General features: G+C 51.8%; 1 protein-coding gene across 1 annotated transcript; it reads right to left on the bottom strand.

Annotated features, from left to right (window-relative positions):
• Positions 1 to 3378: 3378 nt before the first annotated feature.
• Positions 3379 to 18660, bottom strand: CCDC42 (coiled-coil domain containing 42). Its single transcript, XM_036269711.1, has 8 exons — positions 18614 to 18660; positions 17720 to 17848; positions 17308 to 17413; positions 16916 to 17020; positions 15241 to 15438; positions 7751 to 7972; positions 7474 to 7632; positions 3379 to 3456 (listed from the first exon to the last, which is right to left on the bottom strand). Exons 1-8 carry the CDS (start codon positions 18658 to 18660, stop codon positions 3379 to 3381), a joined length of 1044 nt encoding a protein of 347 aa, XP_036125604.1.
• Positions 18661 to 19147: the final 487 nt, after the last annotated feature.

Below are 19147 nucleotides of genomic sequence, written 5' to 3' on the forward strand. Positions count from 1 at the left end.
AAGACGTGGGACCCTGGCCTGCCGTCTGGGAAAGGGGCGGTGAGGGTGAGATCGAGTGGGGGAGGGGGCTGGTCCCACAGGCCAATAGCTTATCCCTCAGGAGCCTGGGCCCTTTACCTAGTCCGGAGGCAGAGACACTCGGAAAGCTTTCAACATGTTCCATCCTGTTCTCAGCAGCAGCTTTGGACATCGATTGCTGTTTGGGGTCTGTGTATCTGCATGGCGTGTGTGACAGACATGGGCACGTCTGTTACCTGGCGCTTGAGGCCTGAGCTCCTGTTTTCCTTCCTCCTTTCTCCCAAGAAGAGCGAGCAGGTGTGGGGAACGGAGTATTCTAGCCCTGAGAGCGGGTCCCTGAAGGTCTTGCCTCCCTTTACCCATAAAATACCGGGAGCCCTACTTCCTGCCTGTGTGATGGAAACTATTCATTTCTGGAACCAATCAGTTATTTCTGCTTTAATGAGCTGGTGTCTTTTCTTTCTGGGAAAACTCCAATTGGCTCTTGATTCGACCCTCTTTTTCTTGGACCGGGATCTCACGCACTTGGAGCCCAAATCTCTTGACTGGGCAGCCTTAGGCCTTGTGGGTCCAGGGCCCAGGGTGGACACACTGAGGGGCTGGGGAGGAGGGGTGAGGGCCTGCCTCTGACTGCCGCCTGCCCCACTCCCGATGGGAAGCCCCCTTGCTCAGGCTTATGAGACTCCCTCAACCTTCTGAATTTGTTCTGCCCCGTTCTGCGGGCTTGGGAATGAGTTTTTAGATTTGTGGCTTTGCTTGTAATCAAGAACCCTGCCTAGACCTACAGAATTTCTTCTGCCCCAGGTCTGGGCTCCTCTGGAAACCTAAACAACGCAGCAGCGTCAGAGCGAGCTGTGCAATGTTTGTAAACGCATGTGGGTGTCGAGAAGCTGCGTGTGACCACAGGAATTCTCAGTGCGACTCTTCACAACTCCGACTTTCCATCCAGCTGGAAGGGGTGCTCCGCAGAGGAGCCTGGAGGGAGAGGGAGGGTCTCCAGTGCTGGCCGGGGAAGGGGGTGGGGTGGCTGAGGGGCCCTCAGCCTCCCAGGAACTGTATTCACTCCTTACAGGTTGGACTCCACAAACATCGCTTCACAGACGCAGCAGCTGCGTCTACTAGGGGCTTTGGGGAACCTTCTGTCCCGCCCCTCTCCTGCATCTCAGGACGCAGCCCAGGAGGCTCAAGGATAAGGGGAAATTATTTTAGAGGCACATTCTTTAGCCACAAACCTGCTTCTGAAAGGCCCTGGTCTTCTTCCAGGGAGTCTACCTATTCCCCGCAGCACCACCCCTAGAACTCGCCCCTCCTCATACCCTTGCAGAGAGAGCCCCCTTGGCCTGGGCCTACCAGTGGTCCCCTCCTCCCCTCACCCGGGGAGCAGACAGTGGTATGTGCAGGCCGGACGTGCGGCTCGGCTGGGCTGAACTGTATTTCCCAGCACTCCCTCTCCTGGTGTTTCCACGGGGTGGGGGTGGAGGTGACAGACTCCCGCGGGAGGTTTGGGGGTGAAGTGGCAGTGCTGGGTCGCTTACACATTCTGCTGCTGCTCGGGGCTCACCCATCACCTCCCCCGTGGGAGGCGGCTGCTGGCCGCCCCGCTCCTCCAGGGGCTGCGGTGCCCAGGCCGCGCGTGCTCAGCTCCCAGGCGAGGCCTGGCTGCGGCAGGACACGCGCACCGCCCAGCGCCGAAGTGACAAGAACGGCCGTGGTTTCTGTCTGTCCCCAGCTTGTGCTATGGATTCTGCCTCACTCTCGATCTCCCCCACTTTACAGCCATATTTCGTTCCCAACCACCTCCCGCGGTGGGCCTCGAGGTCCAGCGTCGGATGTGAGACCGCAGCTTTGCAGACAGTGCTCCGCCAGCGCCCACACGGCCCAGGTCGAGTCCCTGCTCGGAGCTCGCTCTGAGACTGCTGCGTGTTTCAGGTTTCCAAAGGAGCCCAGACCCGGGGCAGCAGAAATTCTGTGGGTCCGGGTGGAGGGCCCTCTCTGCCTCCTGCGGTTCTGCTCCTCTGACCGCCGCGGGCCGAGACCCGTCTTCCCGACATGTGTTACTTCACACGGGGGAGGTGAAGGGGGCCCAGTCCTGGAGTGTTTGGTTCACTAGGAAACAGTGGTTCCCAGACTGGAGCGTGTGTCTGAATGACCTGGAGGGCTTGTTAAAAGCCAGATGGCTGGGGCCCACCCAGGGTTTCTGATTCTCAGGTCTGGGTGGGGCCTGAGAATTTGCATTTCTAGTAAGTTCCCGGGTGATGTGGATGCTGCTGGTCCAGAAGCCATGTTGAGAAGCCTGCTGTATATGGCGGTGTCCGCCAAGGTGAGGGGTACCGCTGCCCACGGCAGGATCCCAGAAGGGGAGGCTGCAGCAGCGCCTGGAGGTGACAGGGATCCCTGCAGGCCCTCTGGGGTCGCAGGCCAGCTCCTCAGCCTCCTTTGGGGGGGGGGGGGGCGGGCAGCAGCAGTGTCTCTGTCTTCTGCAAGGCAGCCTGGCTGTGGGAGCCCAGGTTCAGGGAGGCAGACCCAGTGTGAACCCCGACCTTGTCATCTGTACCAGTGTCCTTGGGCAAGTGGCCTTCTGGTACGACAGGAACGGTGGTGCCGCGCAGAGTTTTCACTGGGATGATGAGCATGGTGTGCGCTCCATCTCTGACCTGACTTTTGTCAGTGAGGATTTAGAAACGTGTAACTGAGTTTTTGACCCTAAGTGTAAGGCTTTCCATCCACTCGTCCTCAGTTCGGTTTGCTGGTTTAGAGCCATTGTCCCAGCCTGCCCAGGGGCTGTCCTCTGGCAGCCTGCCTGCCCGTCCCTGGTGTTAGGGTTCACAGAGGGGGTGGGAGAGCAGGGCTTGCCTCCAAGGTCAGGGAAGAGTTGGAACTCTGACTTGCAAAGCTGCCTTCATAGCTTCTTGTGAGCAGAGTCTACGCCCCAATTGGAAACACCAACTTGAACACTTTCTGTGAAATGGCAGAGGAAAAATGGTCCCACGTACTTACCCCGCTTGGCCTGCTGCCCATGTGGATACTTACTGTGTGTGAGTCTGAAGCCAGGAGACACTGCATCTGAGATTTGATTTCTATACCCCTGGGCAGCCTAAGTGACCAGCTTTAAGAGGGGGTACTTTGGGGGGTTCTTTCCTCAGTGGACCCTCTTCCCCTTGAATAAACAACCAAAAAGAGAACTTAGGAACAAACTTCTTATAGAATTTAATGTCTTCAGTGGTGGACGGACTGAGGCCAAGGAGAAATATGGCAGGATGCCGGGGGGAGGGGAGGGGGGGTTCCAGAGGGCTGGCCTTGGGTGGCTGACTACAAGCTCGCCAGGAAATTTCTCTCTCTCCATCTGTTCATGGCTGCTCCTTAAACCCGGATCTGCTGTTGGTCCTTCTTCTTCACCTCTGCCCAGATGCATGACAGGTCCTGGATGAACTGCTGGATCTAACGAGGCAAGGGGACCAGAGTTCACCCTACCCAGCGACAGGCCATCCTATCCACAGACAGAGCATGTCCAAGAGTTACCGTTTTCCTATGACCGACTCCTGAAGCCATGTCCCCTCATCTGACAATTATTCCAGTTGACATGGAGGATCAGGCTTTCTAGACTAACAGCAATACCTACCAACGGAGTAGGAACTCCTAGAGGCAGACACCGAGATGGGAAGAAGTACAGGCTGACAGTCTGACTAAAGGAAGAAGAGAGAGGACCCTGAGCAGACCAGGGACTAGAAACATTTAGCAGGCAGCGTCCAGCCGGTGTCGGGCAGATGGCTCCCCACAATTTAACAACCTTTAAGGTGGTCGTTGACCTGAATCCCAGACCTGATGTTCATTATGCTAATCTCGAGTCATGTAGGAAGTTTGAATTCTATTTGCTGGCTTCTGTTTTTTTTTTTATCCTCACCCGAGGATATTTTTCCATTTTTTGTACAGATAGGGTGGGAGGGAGAGAGAGAGAGAAACATCGACGTGAAGGGACACATCGAGTGGCTGCCACCCACACGACCAACCAGGGCCGGGGACAAACTGCAACCGAAGTACGTGCCCTTAGCGGGAACTGAACCCGGGTCTCTCCGGACCGCAGGCCGACGCTCTAACCGCTGAGCCAAACTGGCCAGGGCTGCTGGCTTCTGTTTTGAAGAACATGTAACCAGTAGGAAACAGCGCTGCCTTCCAGGTGGGAAGACCTGGGGTCCTTTTCTGGGATTCAGTTTCTTCATCTTTAAAAAGGGCAGGGGGAGGAAAGGTTGGCCTAGATGACCTCTAAAATCTCAGTTCTAAAACTCCTTTTCAGGAATGTTCCTGGAGACAGGACTACACAGATTGTCCAAAAATCTCAACAAATCTGTTAGTAGCAAATGCTGGTACTGTTACTGCCGTGACCCTTGTTTTGCAGAAGAGGAAGCAAAGGGTCAATGAATTAAAGTAACGTTCCCAAGGTCACAGAGAAGACAAGCCCAGCATTTCCCAAACTTTGTTCTTATAATAAGTAATCACATGCCCCCCCACCCCCCAAAAGGATCCAGTGGTCAAGTAAGTTTCAGAAACATTAAACTGAAGATAAATTATATTGAATCTGCTTAGAGAGTCTCAGAACAGAACCTCGCGAACTATCCAAGTTTGTTTAACTGCAGAGTTTTCTAAATTTATTAATCCACAGAGTCCTTTTATTCCTCCATAGGAAACTTACTAACATCTTGGGATTCTAGGGTTTTCCAAGCCCAGTTTGGAAAATGCTGCTCCAGACAGTTTGGGCTTTTTTCAGGAGTAATGCTGGGCGTTCACGACACCGTAGATGGAATTCAAACTGTCCTGGCCCTTCGCAGAATCACTTGTCCGAAGCCGTACTATGGTGCTGGGCTCCTAGTTCTAGTAAGAGGTTCCTGAAGCCCATGCTTGGATGTGTTGTAGGGATTTGTTGAGAACATTGTTGATTGAGTGTCTCTGAAGCTTCCTCGAGAAATTAGAGTAGAGTGCTGGAAAAGGTTTGTTTTCTCTGAGGAAAACTTATGTTTTTCTGTTTTGGTACCAGAACTATGTGTTGCTTTTCCTCCTGGTCACCAGGAAGCTCAGAGCCAACTACTTCCCTTTATAATACAAGATTCTACAGTCTTTATTTCTCTCTCTTGCCCTGACTTCAGATTTTAGCTTATATTTTTCCTGGTCCTTATTTTTCATTTTTCAGACTACTTGATTTCTCTCAGAAGACTCCTAGCTTTTGGGAATGAAGTGGGATAGTTTAAAACAACATTTGGGCCCTGGCCGGTTTTGCTCAGTGGTTAGAGCGTCGGCCTGCGGTCCAGAGAGACCCAGGTTCGGTTCCTGCTAAGGGCACATACCTCAGTTGTCCCCGGCCCTGGTTGGGTCGTGCAGGTGGCAGCCACTCGATGTGTCCCCTTCACATCGATGTTTCTCTCTCTCTCTCCCTCCCACTCTATCTGAACAAAAAATGGAAAAATGTCCTTGGGTGAGGATAATAAAATAAAATAAAACATCATTTGGGCTATATTAAGTATTCCTGCAGAGGCAGATCAAGGTTGAAAGGGAGTCAGAAAGCTCACAGTTTGGGGTGGATACACTGGAAGCCATGGTCTCAGCAGGGAATGCAGGCAGGGCAGCAGCGGGAGCTCACACCTCCTGCCCCCCATCTTTACAGCAGCTAAAGGAAGGGGCCTGAGGACCTCCGGGAGTCCCTGAGACCCCACCGCTGGGAGAGAGGCTGCAAGGCCAAACACTCTTTTGATAATCTAAGATATTATTATTATTATTATTTCGCTCTTATTCTCTCGTGAGTGTACAGTGGCTTTTAGCAGAGTAGAATGTTTCCATGACATGGGCTGTCACACAGAGGGAATGTGAATGCAGGTAGGAGAACCCGCCTGTCCTCTATGAAGCCAGACATCAAGGGAATTTGTAAAAATGTCAAATAACACCACTCACCTCACTAAGATTTTTGAAAATGTACTTTCATTAAAAATGCCATTTATGTTCATTTGCCTCTTGTTATTTGAAGATGAACAGAATTAAGTATTTTTAGGTTTTCTGTTTGAGTTTCTAATATGGTAAATAACAATTGATGTAACTCATATAAACAGAAGTTCTTTGAGGGTCTTCAATACATTTTTAGAGAGTAAAGGTATCCTGATACCAAAAAAGTCTGAGAATTGCCCTGGCCAGTTTGGCTCAGTGGTTAGAACGTCGGCCCATGGACCAGAGACTCCCGAGTTTGGTTCCTGCTAAGGGCATGTACCTCAGTTGCAGTTTGTCCCCAGCCCCAGTTGGGGTCCTATGGGTGGCAACCAGTTGATGTATCTCTCTCACATCCATGTTTCTCTCTCTCTCTCCCCCCATCTCTCCCTCCCGCTCTATCTGAAGATAAATGCAAAAATGTCCTCGGGTGAGGATAAAAACAAGTTTGAGAATTGTGGCTTCAGAAGAAACTTACTAACTCCTGTTACAATCTTTGGACTGTCAACAGTTCTGCCCTAACATGCCTTAAGAAGCAGGTGGATTTTTGGGTTCAGGGAAATCCTTCTTCCTGGCTGGTCAGAGGGTGAAATCCTTTACATTTCATGAGTTTTCCTGTTGTTGTTGTTGGTAAACAGGGGAAGTGCCTCTCAGCCGGGTGCTTTTTTGGGTTTGTGTTTGATCTCCAGTCTCCAAATATTATCAAGCGCCTGCTGTGAGGCAGGCATTGTGCTAGACTCTGGGGACACAACTGGGAACAAAACAAAAATGCTTTCAGGAGCTCACTTTCCACCATTTCACAGAAGAGCTAAAGACTTTGCCAAAGGAACAAACAAATCGTTGTGATTCTGCGCATGTTGCAAGAAGCACGGCAAATTCATCTGCTGATACAGAGTCTCCCAAATTATGGGGTGTGTTCACCTTTGGTCAGAAGTGAGATGATTTTAGGTGGAACATGGACCTGGCATCACGCAGCTTTGAAGAAGTTATTTCCTTTTGGTTAATTCAAAGAGAAAATCTCAGATAGGGACTAATAGACTCTAAGATTTCCCTGAACTTGCTGAGTTACCTCCCTTCTCCCTCACCAATAGTCTCTCTTCCCAAAGGGTGGGCCTCAGGCATAAGCCTCCAGGAACTTACTAGACTAATAAGACTTTTGCACAGTGAATTCAAGAGTGAGTCCCTGCTACCATCCGAGTTGACTGGGGCCAACAGGGTCTTGGCTCTAATGCAGTGGTTCTCAAAGTGTGGAACCCAGACCAGCACCATCACCAGGGACTTGTTGAAAATGGAAATTCATGGGTTCTCACTTCAGACCTACTGAGTCAGAGACTCTGGGGGTGGGACCCAGCGATACTCTCCAGACCCTAGGTGATTCTGATCCTGTCAACATTTGAGAACCATGGCTCCATCCGGTTCATCCACTCAACCAATCAAGAACCATCTTGGCTCAGTGGACACAGCCCAACCTGCACCTGCGCCTCCTCTTACCATGTCCAGCTGTTTGTGCGTGTCCTCTAGGGACACATTGGTTCTCTCCTTCAGCTGCTTGCTCACGATCTGGAAGAGGTTCAGTGTTGCCATCTTAATGGTGCCGAGCAAGAGGGTCTTCTTGGCGGCGGTGTTCTGGATGTGCGCCCAGCGAGATTCCTAGGGAGGGGATGAGGAAGGAACGTGAGCGCAGCAAACGTGTATGTGCCGCGCCCCATGTGTCCCTCTGTCATTCACCCAGTACCCCCGGAAGTGCCCTGTGCAACCCACCGCTCACCCAGATGATGACGTCGCTGCGGGCGCGCTCGAGGCGCATCTTCAGGTACGCCAGGTCGATGTTGTGCTGCAGGATCTCATCGTCCTTCTCCTCCATGTAGCGGGCCAGCCACGCCTTGGCATGCTTGATCTTCTCCTGGCCCTCCTGCACCGACTGAATGAGGTCGGAGTGCATGTTCACCAGCGTCTTGTAGCGCGCCATCACCTCGTGGGCCTCCTCAAACTGCAGTTGTGGGTGGAGGAGGGCTCGGGTCACTGCGCAGCGGCCCCAGGACCCTGTGCGGCTGCCCCTGCTCCCTGCCAACTTCCCGCCTAGGTTCCTTGTCTAGAAGACGGGCCCAGGGGCAGAGGCCCTGAGGCCACTGCAGTCCCGCTGCTTGCTTCTCTTGGATTGGTAAGGGCCATGGGCCATATGTTGGGGGCACGTGCAGCTGGACCAAGGGTTCTCAATCTTAACAGCATGTTGGAATCATGCAAGAAACTTTAAAAAGGACACCTGGCAGGTTCTACCCCAAGAGATTTGGATTAATAAACTGGTCAGGACTTCCGGTCAAGATGGCAGGTAGGTAAACGGTATCACGTCCTCCCACAACCACATCAAAGTTACAACTAAACTACAGAACAACCATCATTCAAAACCGCCTGAAATCAAGCTGAATGGAAGTCCTACAACTACGGAATTGAAGCAGCAGCCACATCCACACTGGTAGGAGGGGCGGAGGGGCTGGTCCCACACCCACGTGTGGTGGATAAAAATCAGGAGGACACTTCGGCTGGGAAGGTCCTTCCTGAGGACTGAGGGGTCCCCGTCCCACACCAGGTGCCCCGCTCAGGGTTCCAGTGCCAGGAAGAGAGTCCCCATAACTTCTGGCTGGAAAAACCAGCGGGAACTGAGGCTCAGGGAAGCTGACGCAGCTGGAGCCCCAGGCAGCTCCCTAAAGGGCCGGTGCACGGACTTATCGGACTCTCTCCCTCTAAGCTTGGAGGGGAGGCAGCTCGAGGGGCGCCAGAGACATACAGGGAAGAACTGAGCTGTTTGGCACTGGAGAGGGGGCTTTCTTCGGGACAAATGTGCTGTCAGAGGCCTTTGTTTCTTTGGTGAGCCCTTCTCTGGGGCGGCAGATAGCCGCCATATCTGGGACTCCACAACCTGGCTCACACTGGTAGCCCCGCCCTGCTGACTCCCTGAGGCTCCACCCCACCCAACCTTCAGGCCCACCCAAGCTGTTGCCAGTTGCTTAACCATAGGATTGGCCTGTCTTGGATCCTGCTTCAGGTTTTCCTAAATTCTTTCAGACAAGCTGCATCTGGTGTCAGCTAGCCCCATACCTCTCATTAAGTAATATACAGAAACAAACACAGGGAGGCAGCCAAAATGAGGAGACAAAGAAACAGGTCCCAAATGAAAGAACAGAATAAAACCCCAGGAGAACTAAGGGAAATGGAGATAAGCAACCTAATAGGTGCTGAGTTCAAAATACTGCTTATAAGGAGGCTCAATGAACTTAGTGAGAACCTCAGTGAACTTAGGGAGGGCCTCAAGAACATAAAAAAGGATCAGTCAGAAATGATGCATGCACAGTCAGAAATGAAGGAGGCATTAAGTGAAAAAAAGAATAATTTACACAGATTCAATAGTGGAGTACGTAAATCCAAGAAACAAACCATCGATTTGGAATATAAGGAAGCAAAAGACGCCCGGTCAGAACAGCAAAAAGAAAAAAGAATCCAAAAAAAACGAGGATAGTGTAAGGAGCCTCTGGGACAACTTCAAGCGTGCCAACATTCGCATCTTGGGGGTGCCAGAAGGAGAAGGGCGAGAACAAGAAATCGAAAACCTGTTTGAAACAATAATGGCAGAAAACTTTCCCAACTTGGTGAAGGAAACAGACATACAAGTCCAGGAAGCACAGAGAGTCCCAAACAAGATGAACCCCAAGAGGCCCACACCAAGACACACCATCACCAAAATGCAAAAGGTTCAAGACAAAGAGAGAATCTTAAAAGCAGCAAGAGAAAGGCAGCTAGTTACCTACAAGGGAGTTCCCATAAGGCTGTCAGCTGATTTCTCAAAAGAAACTTTGCAGAACAGAAGGGAGTGCAAGAAATATTCAGAGTGATGAAAAGCAAGAACCTACAACCAAGATTACTCTACCCTGCAAAGCTGTCATTTAGAATCAATGGCCATATAAAGAGTTTCCCAGACAAGAAAAAGTTAAAGGAGTTCATCACCACCAAACCGTTATTATATGAAATGATGAAGGGTCTTTTTGAAAAAAAGATAAAATATATGAACAAACAAAATGGCAATGAATACATATCTATCGACAATGGAATCTACAAACAAAATGAACAGGCAGAATAGAAACATTCTCATAGATACAGAGAACATTTTGTTGGTTGCCAGATGGGAGGGGGGTTGGGGGAATGGGTGAAAAAGGTGAAGGGATTAAGAAGTACAAATTCATTGCTAGACTGACAAACCTCAAAGGGAAAGGGGTTGGGGGGTGGGAAGAAATAAACCAAAGAACTTATATGCATAACCAATGGACACAGACAATAGTGTGGGAAAAGGCGGGAGGGAGGTGGGAGTGGGGAGGAGGGGGTCAATGGGGGAAAAATGAGGAACATCTGTAATACATTCTACATTCAACAATAAAGATTAAAAATAAATAAATAAACTGGTCTGAAGTGGTCCCTGGCATCTGAATTTGGCAAACTCCGCCCCTGCCCTCCCTCCCCCATTCTAGAGCTGAGAAGCGCTACAGGGAATAGCCTGAGAAAAGATGGTGGGCGGTGTGTGTGTGTGTGTGTGTGTGTGTGTGTGTGTGTGGTGTTCAGGATGCTCAAGAAAGGTTAGTATGAATGACCTGAGTTCAAGATGGGGAGGGAGAGATGGACCTGGAGAAGTAAAAAGAAAAGTGCCCAGTAAACCCTGAGAAGGGGTGTAGACTTTATCCACTGAAGGATTTTAAGAAGCAGAGCGAGAACTTCCTGTCTGTAGGAAGGGGAGGGGTGCACTTTGAGATGTTTCCCAAGGCAGTGATGATCCTATTCAATAAGAATGTACCAAGAACCACATTCAAGGCAGGAACTATGCTAACTGCTAGGGACAGAGCAGGAGATAAGACAGGCAGACCCCACTCTTAAAAAGCCTACAACTTGGGGTGGTGTGGAGGGAAAACAGGCAGGCGAGTAAATATTTACAACACCGATGATAAGCCTTATCTATGACTGGGGGATGGGGCTGGAAGGAGACTGTGGGGGTAAGATCTTCAACATGGTGCTCTCTGGAATTTGTTCAATATTTGCTGAGCTCTCCCTCCAGCAGAGGCTGGAGAGGGTACCAGTGGGGCAGGAGGCCTGTGAGGCTCAGCTGCCTCCTCCATGCCACGCTGGCTCTAACTTGCAGGCCCCACGCAGGAGAGAAGCCCTTTGACCCTCTCTGTTTAGAAGGCGGTGTGAGCACCGGGATGTCAACTCACCTACCCAGAGGTTTATCCAAGGGAGTTTTCCAGCCACCCAGGGACTCTTCCTGAGCACTTTGCTCATCTCATGACATTTCCAGTGACAGATTGGTGTTCTAGGAACTTCCCTGCTGGCCTTTCCCCAAATATACCTCTGTGGAGAAGGGCCACTCAGTCCAGCATTAGAGGAGGTGGGAACAGCCAGAATGGGTTTCTTGGGGGAAAGGATGACTAACACGAGACTAGAGGTATGAACAGAAAATAGCCAGGAAATGCAGGTGGGGGAAGGTAAGGAAATATTACAGGTAGAGGGACGAGCCCCGGAAAAGATCATGGAGAGTGTGTGGCATGTTCAGGAGGCTCAAGAAAGTTTGGTAAGAACGACCCGAACTCAAGATGGGGAGGAGAGATGGACCTGGAGAAGTAAAAAAGTGCCCAATAAATCCCAAGAAGGAGGGTGGACTTCATCCACTGAAGAGTTTTAAGAAGCAGAGAGAACTTTGTTTTGGAACATTCGCTCAACACACGATGCAACAGCCTATGGTTGAAATGAATGGACCACATCAGGCCTCCAGGAGCTCTGCTCCCAAACTTAACACTGATGGCAAAAGGACCCGGGTGCCCACTCGAAGAGGCTCCCACTGTCCAAAGATGGGACACTTCGAACGTCAGTTAGAATCAGTGCAAAGGATTAAAACATGTCAGACAGGTTAAAAACCCATGTGCTCATAATGGTTATAACAACAGCACAGGTCAGTTTTGGAGGATGCTGGAGAACCAACTAATTATTCTGAAAACTGTAATAAAGTACCAAGCATTTCACTAGCTGCTTCTTTAGACCATGTAGTGACCAAACAGTTGATGAAGGAAAAATTCTCTTAATGAAGTCCTCTTCCTGATGGCAGGATTCTAGTTATCTGTGAAGAAGGAATGACAACATTTCCAGCACCCTAGAAGGGTCTTCTGCCCCCTGCTACCAAGGATATCAGAATTGTGCCGTCTATCACCAAAGATTCATTTTACCTGTTTTCAAACACTTCATGGGAACCATACAGTATGTCCTCTTTTATGTTTGGCTTATTTTGATCAGCATAACAATGTCTGTGACCTGAGAAACATATCAACCAATGCAGTGTGGGGACCTTGTTCGGACCCTGGTGAGAACAAACCAACTGTCCAAAAAGCATTTGTGCAATAATGGGGGGATTTTTAACATCAACTGGATATTTAATATTAAGGAATTACTATCAAATTTTTACTAGGTTGTGACAATGGTATTATGACTATATTAAAAAGAGCTCTTTGTCAGCCTGTGGTCCAGAGAGACCCGTTCGGTTCCCACTGGGAGCACGCGCCTCGGTTGCGGTTTGTCCTCGGCCCTGGGTGGGTCGTGTGGGAGGCAGCCACTCGATGTGTCCCTTTCGCATAGATGTTTCTCTTTCTCTTCCTCTCTCTCCCTCCCACTCTCTCTGAACAAAAAGTGGAAAAATGTGTTCAGGTGAGGATTAAAAAAAAAAAAGCTCTTCTTTTTAAGAGTTAAGTTCCAGAGTACTTATGGATAAAAAAATATAATTTGCTTCAAAATGGCAGAGGTGGGAGGTTTGGGGGATTTGACTATGAGTTGATAATTGCTGGAATTAGGTGATGAGTAATGGGCATTCAATAGCTTATTCTCTCTATTTTTGTATATTTTGAAATTTTCCATAATAAAAAAAAAGGTTTTAAAAGTTTTTAATCAAAAAATGTAAGTCACAAAAGGACATGTCCAATACTATTAGTAGTTTATGGATGTGTAATATGTTGCCAAAGCAATAAAAATGAACATGTGAAAGAGAAATAAGAAAATCAGAGATCTGGTCACCTCTGAGGAGAGGGGAAGAAGAACGGGCTTGGAAGGGGCCACTCAAGGGGTTTCGATGACCTGTAGTGTTTTATGGGAGAGAAAAGAATTAGGGGCAAATATTGAGATTTGACACAACTGTGGTGAGTACTGGGTGCTATTATACATTCTCTACACTTTTCAGTAGCTTAAAATATTTTGAAAGAAGGAAAGAGGCAGAGGTGGGGATCCCACCGGCGATAGAACGCTGGACAGGCCGGTGGCCAGGAATAACGCAGAGCGGAACTGCAGATGAGGTACGCTGGTGGTCTGGATGAGGAAGGGGCAGGGACTGGATTCCAGAAATACTTAGGAGGCAGAATAGACCAGAGCGGCTGATTGATGGCTGTGGGGAATGCGGGAGGAGGAAGAGTCAAGGATGAGGCTCAAGTTCTGGTGAGGCTGCGGGTGGGAGGCAGTGGGTGGGTGGCCATGCCATTCGCCAGCACCAGACTGGGGATGGCAGGAAGCAGACGAGTCGTGGGCTCCATAAATTAGATGTAGGGCCTGAAGCTCAGGAAGGAGACATAGGACAGCAAGATACAGGCCGTCTCCTCAGTTCTCAGACATACATGTCCCAGCTCTGAATTGGAGTCACATCTTATCATTTATCTGCTGCTTTAATATAGTAGTCTTCCCTCACCACCCCCCCATCCTAATTATTAAATAAATAATTTATCAGATTTCTTATAATGGAGGAAATAATGTGGATTTGGAATTCAGGCATATAAATTAGGTTCGTGGTTCTGCATGGAAACTGCTGGGACTTTAAAAGGCTGTGCGCCTTTGTCTGTCTGCAGCCCCCACGGGCCGTTGATCCACACCCGGGGGCATACCTCACACATCATCGCGCCCTGGTGAGGGGTCCTACCTGCTGTGGCACATGGGAGCATGAGGAAAAGAGCGTGGGGAGCCACCAGCAGGGGGCAGCCACGGGAGGCCCAGGGGACAGGAGAAAGTGGAGGGTCTGGAACAAAGACCTGAGGAACATTTAGGGCAAGAGCTAGGAAGAGGGGCCCAGAGGAGCCTGAGGAGGAAGGACCGGAGGTAGGAAGAAAGTAGGAGAGGGAGGGAGGGGTCCAGAGGAAAGGGCAAAGGTATGTTTAAAGGAGCAGCATCAACAGTGTCCAATACAGTTGACCCTTGAACAATGCAGGGTTTAGGAGCGATGCTCCCCGTGCAGTGGAAAACCCACATATAACCTTTGATTCCCCACAGACTTAACTACTGATAGCCTACTCTTGACTGGAAGCCTTCCTGATAACATAAACAGCCGATGAACACATATTTTGTATGTTATAGGTACTATATACTGCATTCTTACAACAAAGTAAGCTAGAAAGAAGAAGATGTCACTGAGGAAGAGAAAAGACACTTCCAGCGCTGTACTATATTTAGCGACACTGCTCCTTTATGTCATCTGTGTTAAACGACTTGGTTCGTCTGCGAGTTTTTTCAAATTGCCTATTGAAAAAAATCGCATAGAAACGGACCTGTGTCGCATAGAAACGGACACAGTTCAAACCTGTGTTGTTCCAGGTCAACCGGACTGCGGGGTGCATGGGTGGGAAGAGGGTGGAGAAGTTCCTGCAGCTCTGGAAACGGGGCAACTTCAGGAAGAGCACTGTGGGGCCCACAGAGGAGTGGTTAGAAGCAAGGGCTCCCTCTTTCAGGCTGTGAGGCCCTGCGCAGGTTATCTAGCCTCTCTGAGCCTCTGTTCCCTCCTGGCGGCGAAGGAGTGGACTGAATGAAGTCACACGTGCAGCTGCCGCCCAGGGCTCAGCACAGAGCAAGCTCTCAAACTGCCGTAGGCTGCGTGCTCTCCTGTTCCTCTCCCTTTTCACTCTCAAGTAAACAGAAACTCCAGGGACATGGGGACCGAACTGGGCCACATCCAGAGGCAGGCAAAGCTTGTCGTTGGTGCCACAAAAAGAAACCTCGTTTCCCCAACACACAACACAGCGCCCATAGGGAGCCGTTTACACAGCTGTCACCCGCACAGACACCAAGATACAGCACCCCGTCCCCAACCCTGACCAGGGGCCTTTTCCAGCTGCCCTCACTGTAGGGTGACCATTTCTGCAGAAGGTCCCCACGGTCAGGGAAGGAGAGGTGGGGCTGAGGAAGGCACCCCTCCTCACGCACCTGGGAGTTCTCCACCACCTTCTCCAGGTACTTGTTGAAGATGGAGTAGTCCTGCAGCTTGCTGCTGAGCCGCTGGTGCTGCAGCCGCAGGGCCGCCATCTCCTGCTTGGCCTTGGCCAGCTCGCGCATGCGCTGCCTCCTGAGGTCCCTCTCCTTGTTGGCCTTCTTCAGGGCACGGACCCGCTTCTGGTCGTTCTCCTGGGGCCAGGGAAGTGGCGTCTGTCAGGCACTTGCCTTGCCCACCCTGGGACCCAGCTGGTGGTGCCCCACACTGGGCCTGTTTGCTGAGCTCAGCAACCCTTAGGATGTGCAGGGATCATCCAGGTGGGTGAGAAGGTCTGCTTTCCCCCCCTGATTTGGTAGTTGGTGCCTCAGTTTCTCCAACTGTGGAAGTGAGAGGCATTTCCAAAATGCCTCCCAAAAGCTGGGAAAATAGTGCTCGAGCCATAGGGAGATGAGAGAGGGGACGGGCCTGCTCCAGAGGGCCTGGGGGCAAGGCCATGTGACAGAGCATGTAGCTGATAGCTCAGACTGGCCTCAGGCTCAGGCAGGGGGAAATGATGCAGGCAATTCAACGCCCAGAAAAAGACATGGGGCTCAGCTACTGCAACCAGGCCGACACTTTCTCCTTCCTTCTGCAAAGCCCTCCCCCCAAGAATAGAGGGCAAACCCACCCCTCAAATGCACTCATGTGGCTCCTTCCCCTGTGATTCCACACGGGTGGGCATATGTGCTGGCGGCACTTGCAGGAGTGTGGAGAAGGCACACAGAGGACTGGCATGGTGCCCTGTAAGCCCAGGAGAGGACTGAAGGGCCCCAAACCAGTGGTTTCAGGTCCAACTGTACATCACAATCTCCTGAGGGGCTTCTTAAAAATGTAGTTGCCTGGGCCGGACCTCAGTCCTGCTGAAAGCAAGGAGAAAGGAGAGTCCCAGGCTCTGTATCTGTAGCAAGCTTTCCAGGATTCTGCCACTGTTGGTCTCTGCTGGCCATCTGGAGAACCCCTCACCCCCAAATTTCCTGTTTCCCCAACCTCTCCACTAGCTTTTCTCTGGTCAGTAAGAAGGTCTGGGCCTTTGGAGAATATGCCTGGTCCATCAGCTTCTTTCCCCACCTGGTTTAGGCCCAGAGCAAGACAGAGGTTGCTTAAGAGCAGGGTCCTCTGTAGCAGAGGCCAGTGATTTCTCCCTGGAGCTGGGCCAGGCCGTTCCTTCTGGATTTTAAAATGGTGAAATCACTCCTCAAAAGACCAGTGGAGAGGATTTGCTCAGAATGGACTCTGATGCCTGGTCCTTCCACCACCCCTTCTCTGGACCCTCAGTGTTAGGAGGGAAGGGTGGGGAGAGTTGAGGGGGGGACTAAAACTCTGCCTGATTCATCTTTGTATCTCTAAGTAGCCCATTCATTCATTCAATAAATTGTGTGAACCAGGTATGGGCAAGGAAATGGTAAATGGACATCTAGAAGGAGCAAAGATGGACAAGTAAACAAGAAATTACAAACAGCAATAAGTGGGGACATAAAGGGAGAAACCCCAGGTATTGTTGAGCACTGAAGAGACATCTAATCCAGGGTGAGGAATCAGCAAAAACAAGAAGGAAGAAGAGGAGGAAGACGTGGAGGAGAAGGAGGGGGAGGAGGGGACTGCAGAATGTGGGTTTCCACACTCTGATACCTGGATGAATTGTTCAAACTTCTGAATGTGGGCATTCAGCTGGGCCTCCTTGGTGCCCAGTTCCTCCCAGCGCACGTTCATTGTTTCCATTCTACTCTGAAATGTCTTGGGGTGGAGAGAGCAGAAAGGTCAGGAGGGCCTCTGACACGGGTACCAAGGAAGGCCCCAGCACCCTCTGCTCAAGTACCTCTATCCCCAGACCTCCCACTTTCCACCCCACACCTGGTTCAGAGCGGAGCATCCCAGGACACTGGTATCCCCCAAACTCAGATAATTTCTGTCTTTATAGAGGGAACACAGAACCACTATCCAGGACTTCTGGCACTAGCTACTGTCACCCACAAATTGAAGGGCTGTCCCGGTGGCCCCTGCACCCCATCCCAGTCCCCTACCTCCTTCTTCTGCAACATAGCATGGTGCATGATCTTGGTCTCCTTTTTCTTCTCCAGTAGCTGGATAGATGGGGACGCTGTCTGCTCTCCAATGTGGGGGAACTTCCTGTCCAAGACATGGGCAAGAGGGGCCTGAGGCAGGCTGGGACTGGGAGTAACCCGTGGAGACAGAAAGCCATGGGGAGGGAAGGGAGTCCTGTTCCCATCTGAGTGAGAGGAATGGTGTGTTGAGAGGAAGAGAGGACTGTGTGATGTCCAAGGAGCCAAGTGGAGCCTGGTGATAAGCGGTGGATTGGTGCCAGGGTGATGGGGCAGGACGATCTGGGACACTGGGTTATAGGGGTGAGAGGGGTTGCAAGGTGGGGCATGGGTGGGTATGGGAGGTCCCAGGCACAGACCCGAAGACACTCACTTAAGTAGTTGTAGCAGCCGCTCCCCATACTGCAACCTGAAGTACTCGGCCAGGTCTTCCTCTTCCATGATGCCCAGGCTCAGGGTGGCAGTGACCTGAGGCCTGGGCAGCCAGACCTTCACAATAAGACTGGGTGGTGGAGCCACAGGTATGCAGGAGTGATTAGGCTCTTGCTTCTCCTTTCTGCCTACTTTTCAGGGTCCACAGGGGCTGGGTGTCCGAGAGACTCCTGGAAAATGCTGGAGGCTGAGATCAGCAGCGACCCGAGATCCGGTCACCTAGCAACAGGCCGTTTGGTTCCGTGGACCACACAGGGAACGCAGGCGTTCCCCTCTGACCCCTGTCCCCGCTGGCCCCACTGCAGCTGGGGTCCTGCTCTCTGCTCCTGCGTTCACCCCACGGGAACTTCGGAAAGAAGTCAGGCCTGGTCAGATGCTGTTGTCCAGTCCGGGACGCAGGGTCTGGGCGCCCATGGCTGAGAAACGGGCTTTGGGTAGAGGGGTGTCCTGTGAGCGCCCTGGGGCCTCCCTCGGGGTTCAGGGTGTGTGAGGGTCAGGGCGGAGGCTGGGCTGGGGACATGGCCAAGAAGACAAGGAGAGAAGGAAGGGAGGCGCTGGGCGCAGGCCGGGCCGGTGGACAAAGAAGCTGGGACCTGCGGAGGCCCGGAGCTGAGAGCCGAGGGGCGAGGGCAGCGTGGGGTGCGTGGGGGGGTGGGGGGGGGGCGGACAGGCAAGAAGCCTGGGAACTACAGAGACTTTCCCGGGAACACGGAGGAGGGCCGGGGGCAGAGAGCCTCGGAGGGTAACACGCCTTCTTTTGAGGCTGGCGGAATATTAAGACACGAAGATGTGTCAAACCGTGGTGCCACGAATGTCACGTATGTTACGTGTTTACCTGACGCCGGCTGCCCGCCTGAACCCCAGAGCATTGTGCGAGCTCATCTGGCCGGAGGGTCAGAGTCTAAATGGGGACCCTGCGTGCGGAGCGGGTGCCCTGGGGGGTGCCGGCTCGGCTCCCCGGCTCCGCTCTGCGCCCTCCGCACCCCGGCCCACGCCTGCCGAACCGCCTGGCTCCGCTCCGGGTCTGGGAGCGTGGGGTCCCCGCCGGGGGCGGTGTCCCGAGCTCAGCAAGCCCACCCCGCGGCATTTCCCGTCCTCTGGCGCCCCCTGCTGGCAGCACCCCCACCGCAGCCCGAAATCCTGGCCTGGGAGGAGGAGACTGGGGGCGAGGGGCGGGGGGACGCTGCTAACCCCCGCCTTCCCCCATTTACACACCCTAGTCTTTCTTCCAGCCAGCCCTGGGGGCTCAGCAGAGGCAGTAGTATAGACCACACCTCACCCGGGAACACACCCACCTACCCACCCCCTCACCATGCCCCCGCCCCCCCATTCCCTCAACCAGAGATGGTTCTCCACTGACAGGGTGACA

Source organism: Molossus molossus, unplaced genomic scaffold (genome assembly GCF_014108415.1).
Source record: "Molossus molossus isolate mMolMol1 unplaced genomic scaffold, mMolMol1.p scaffold_m16_p_19, whole genome shotgun sequence".
NCBI classification, from domain to species: Eukaryota; Metazoa; Chordata; class Mammalia; order Chiroptera; family Molossidae; genus Molossus; species Molossus molossus.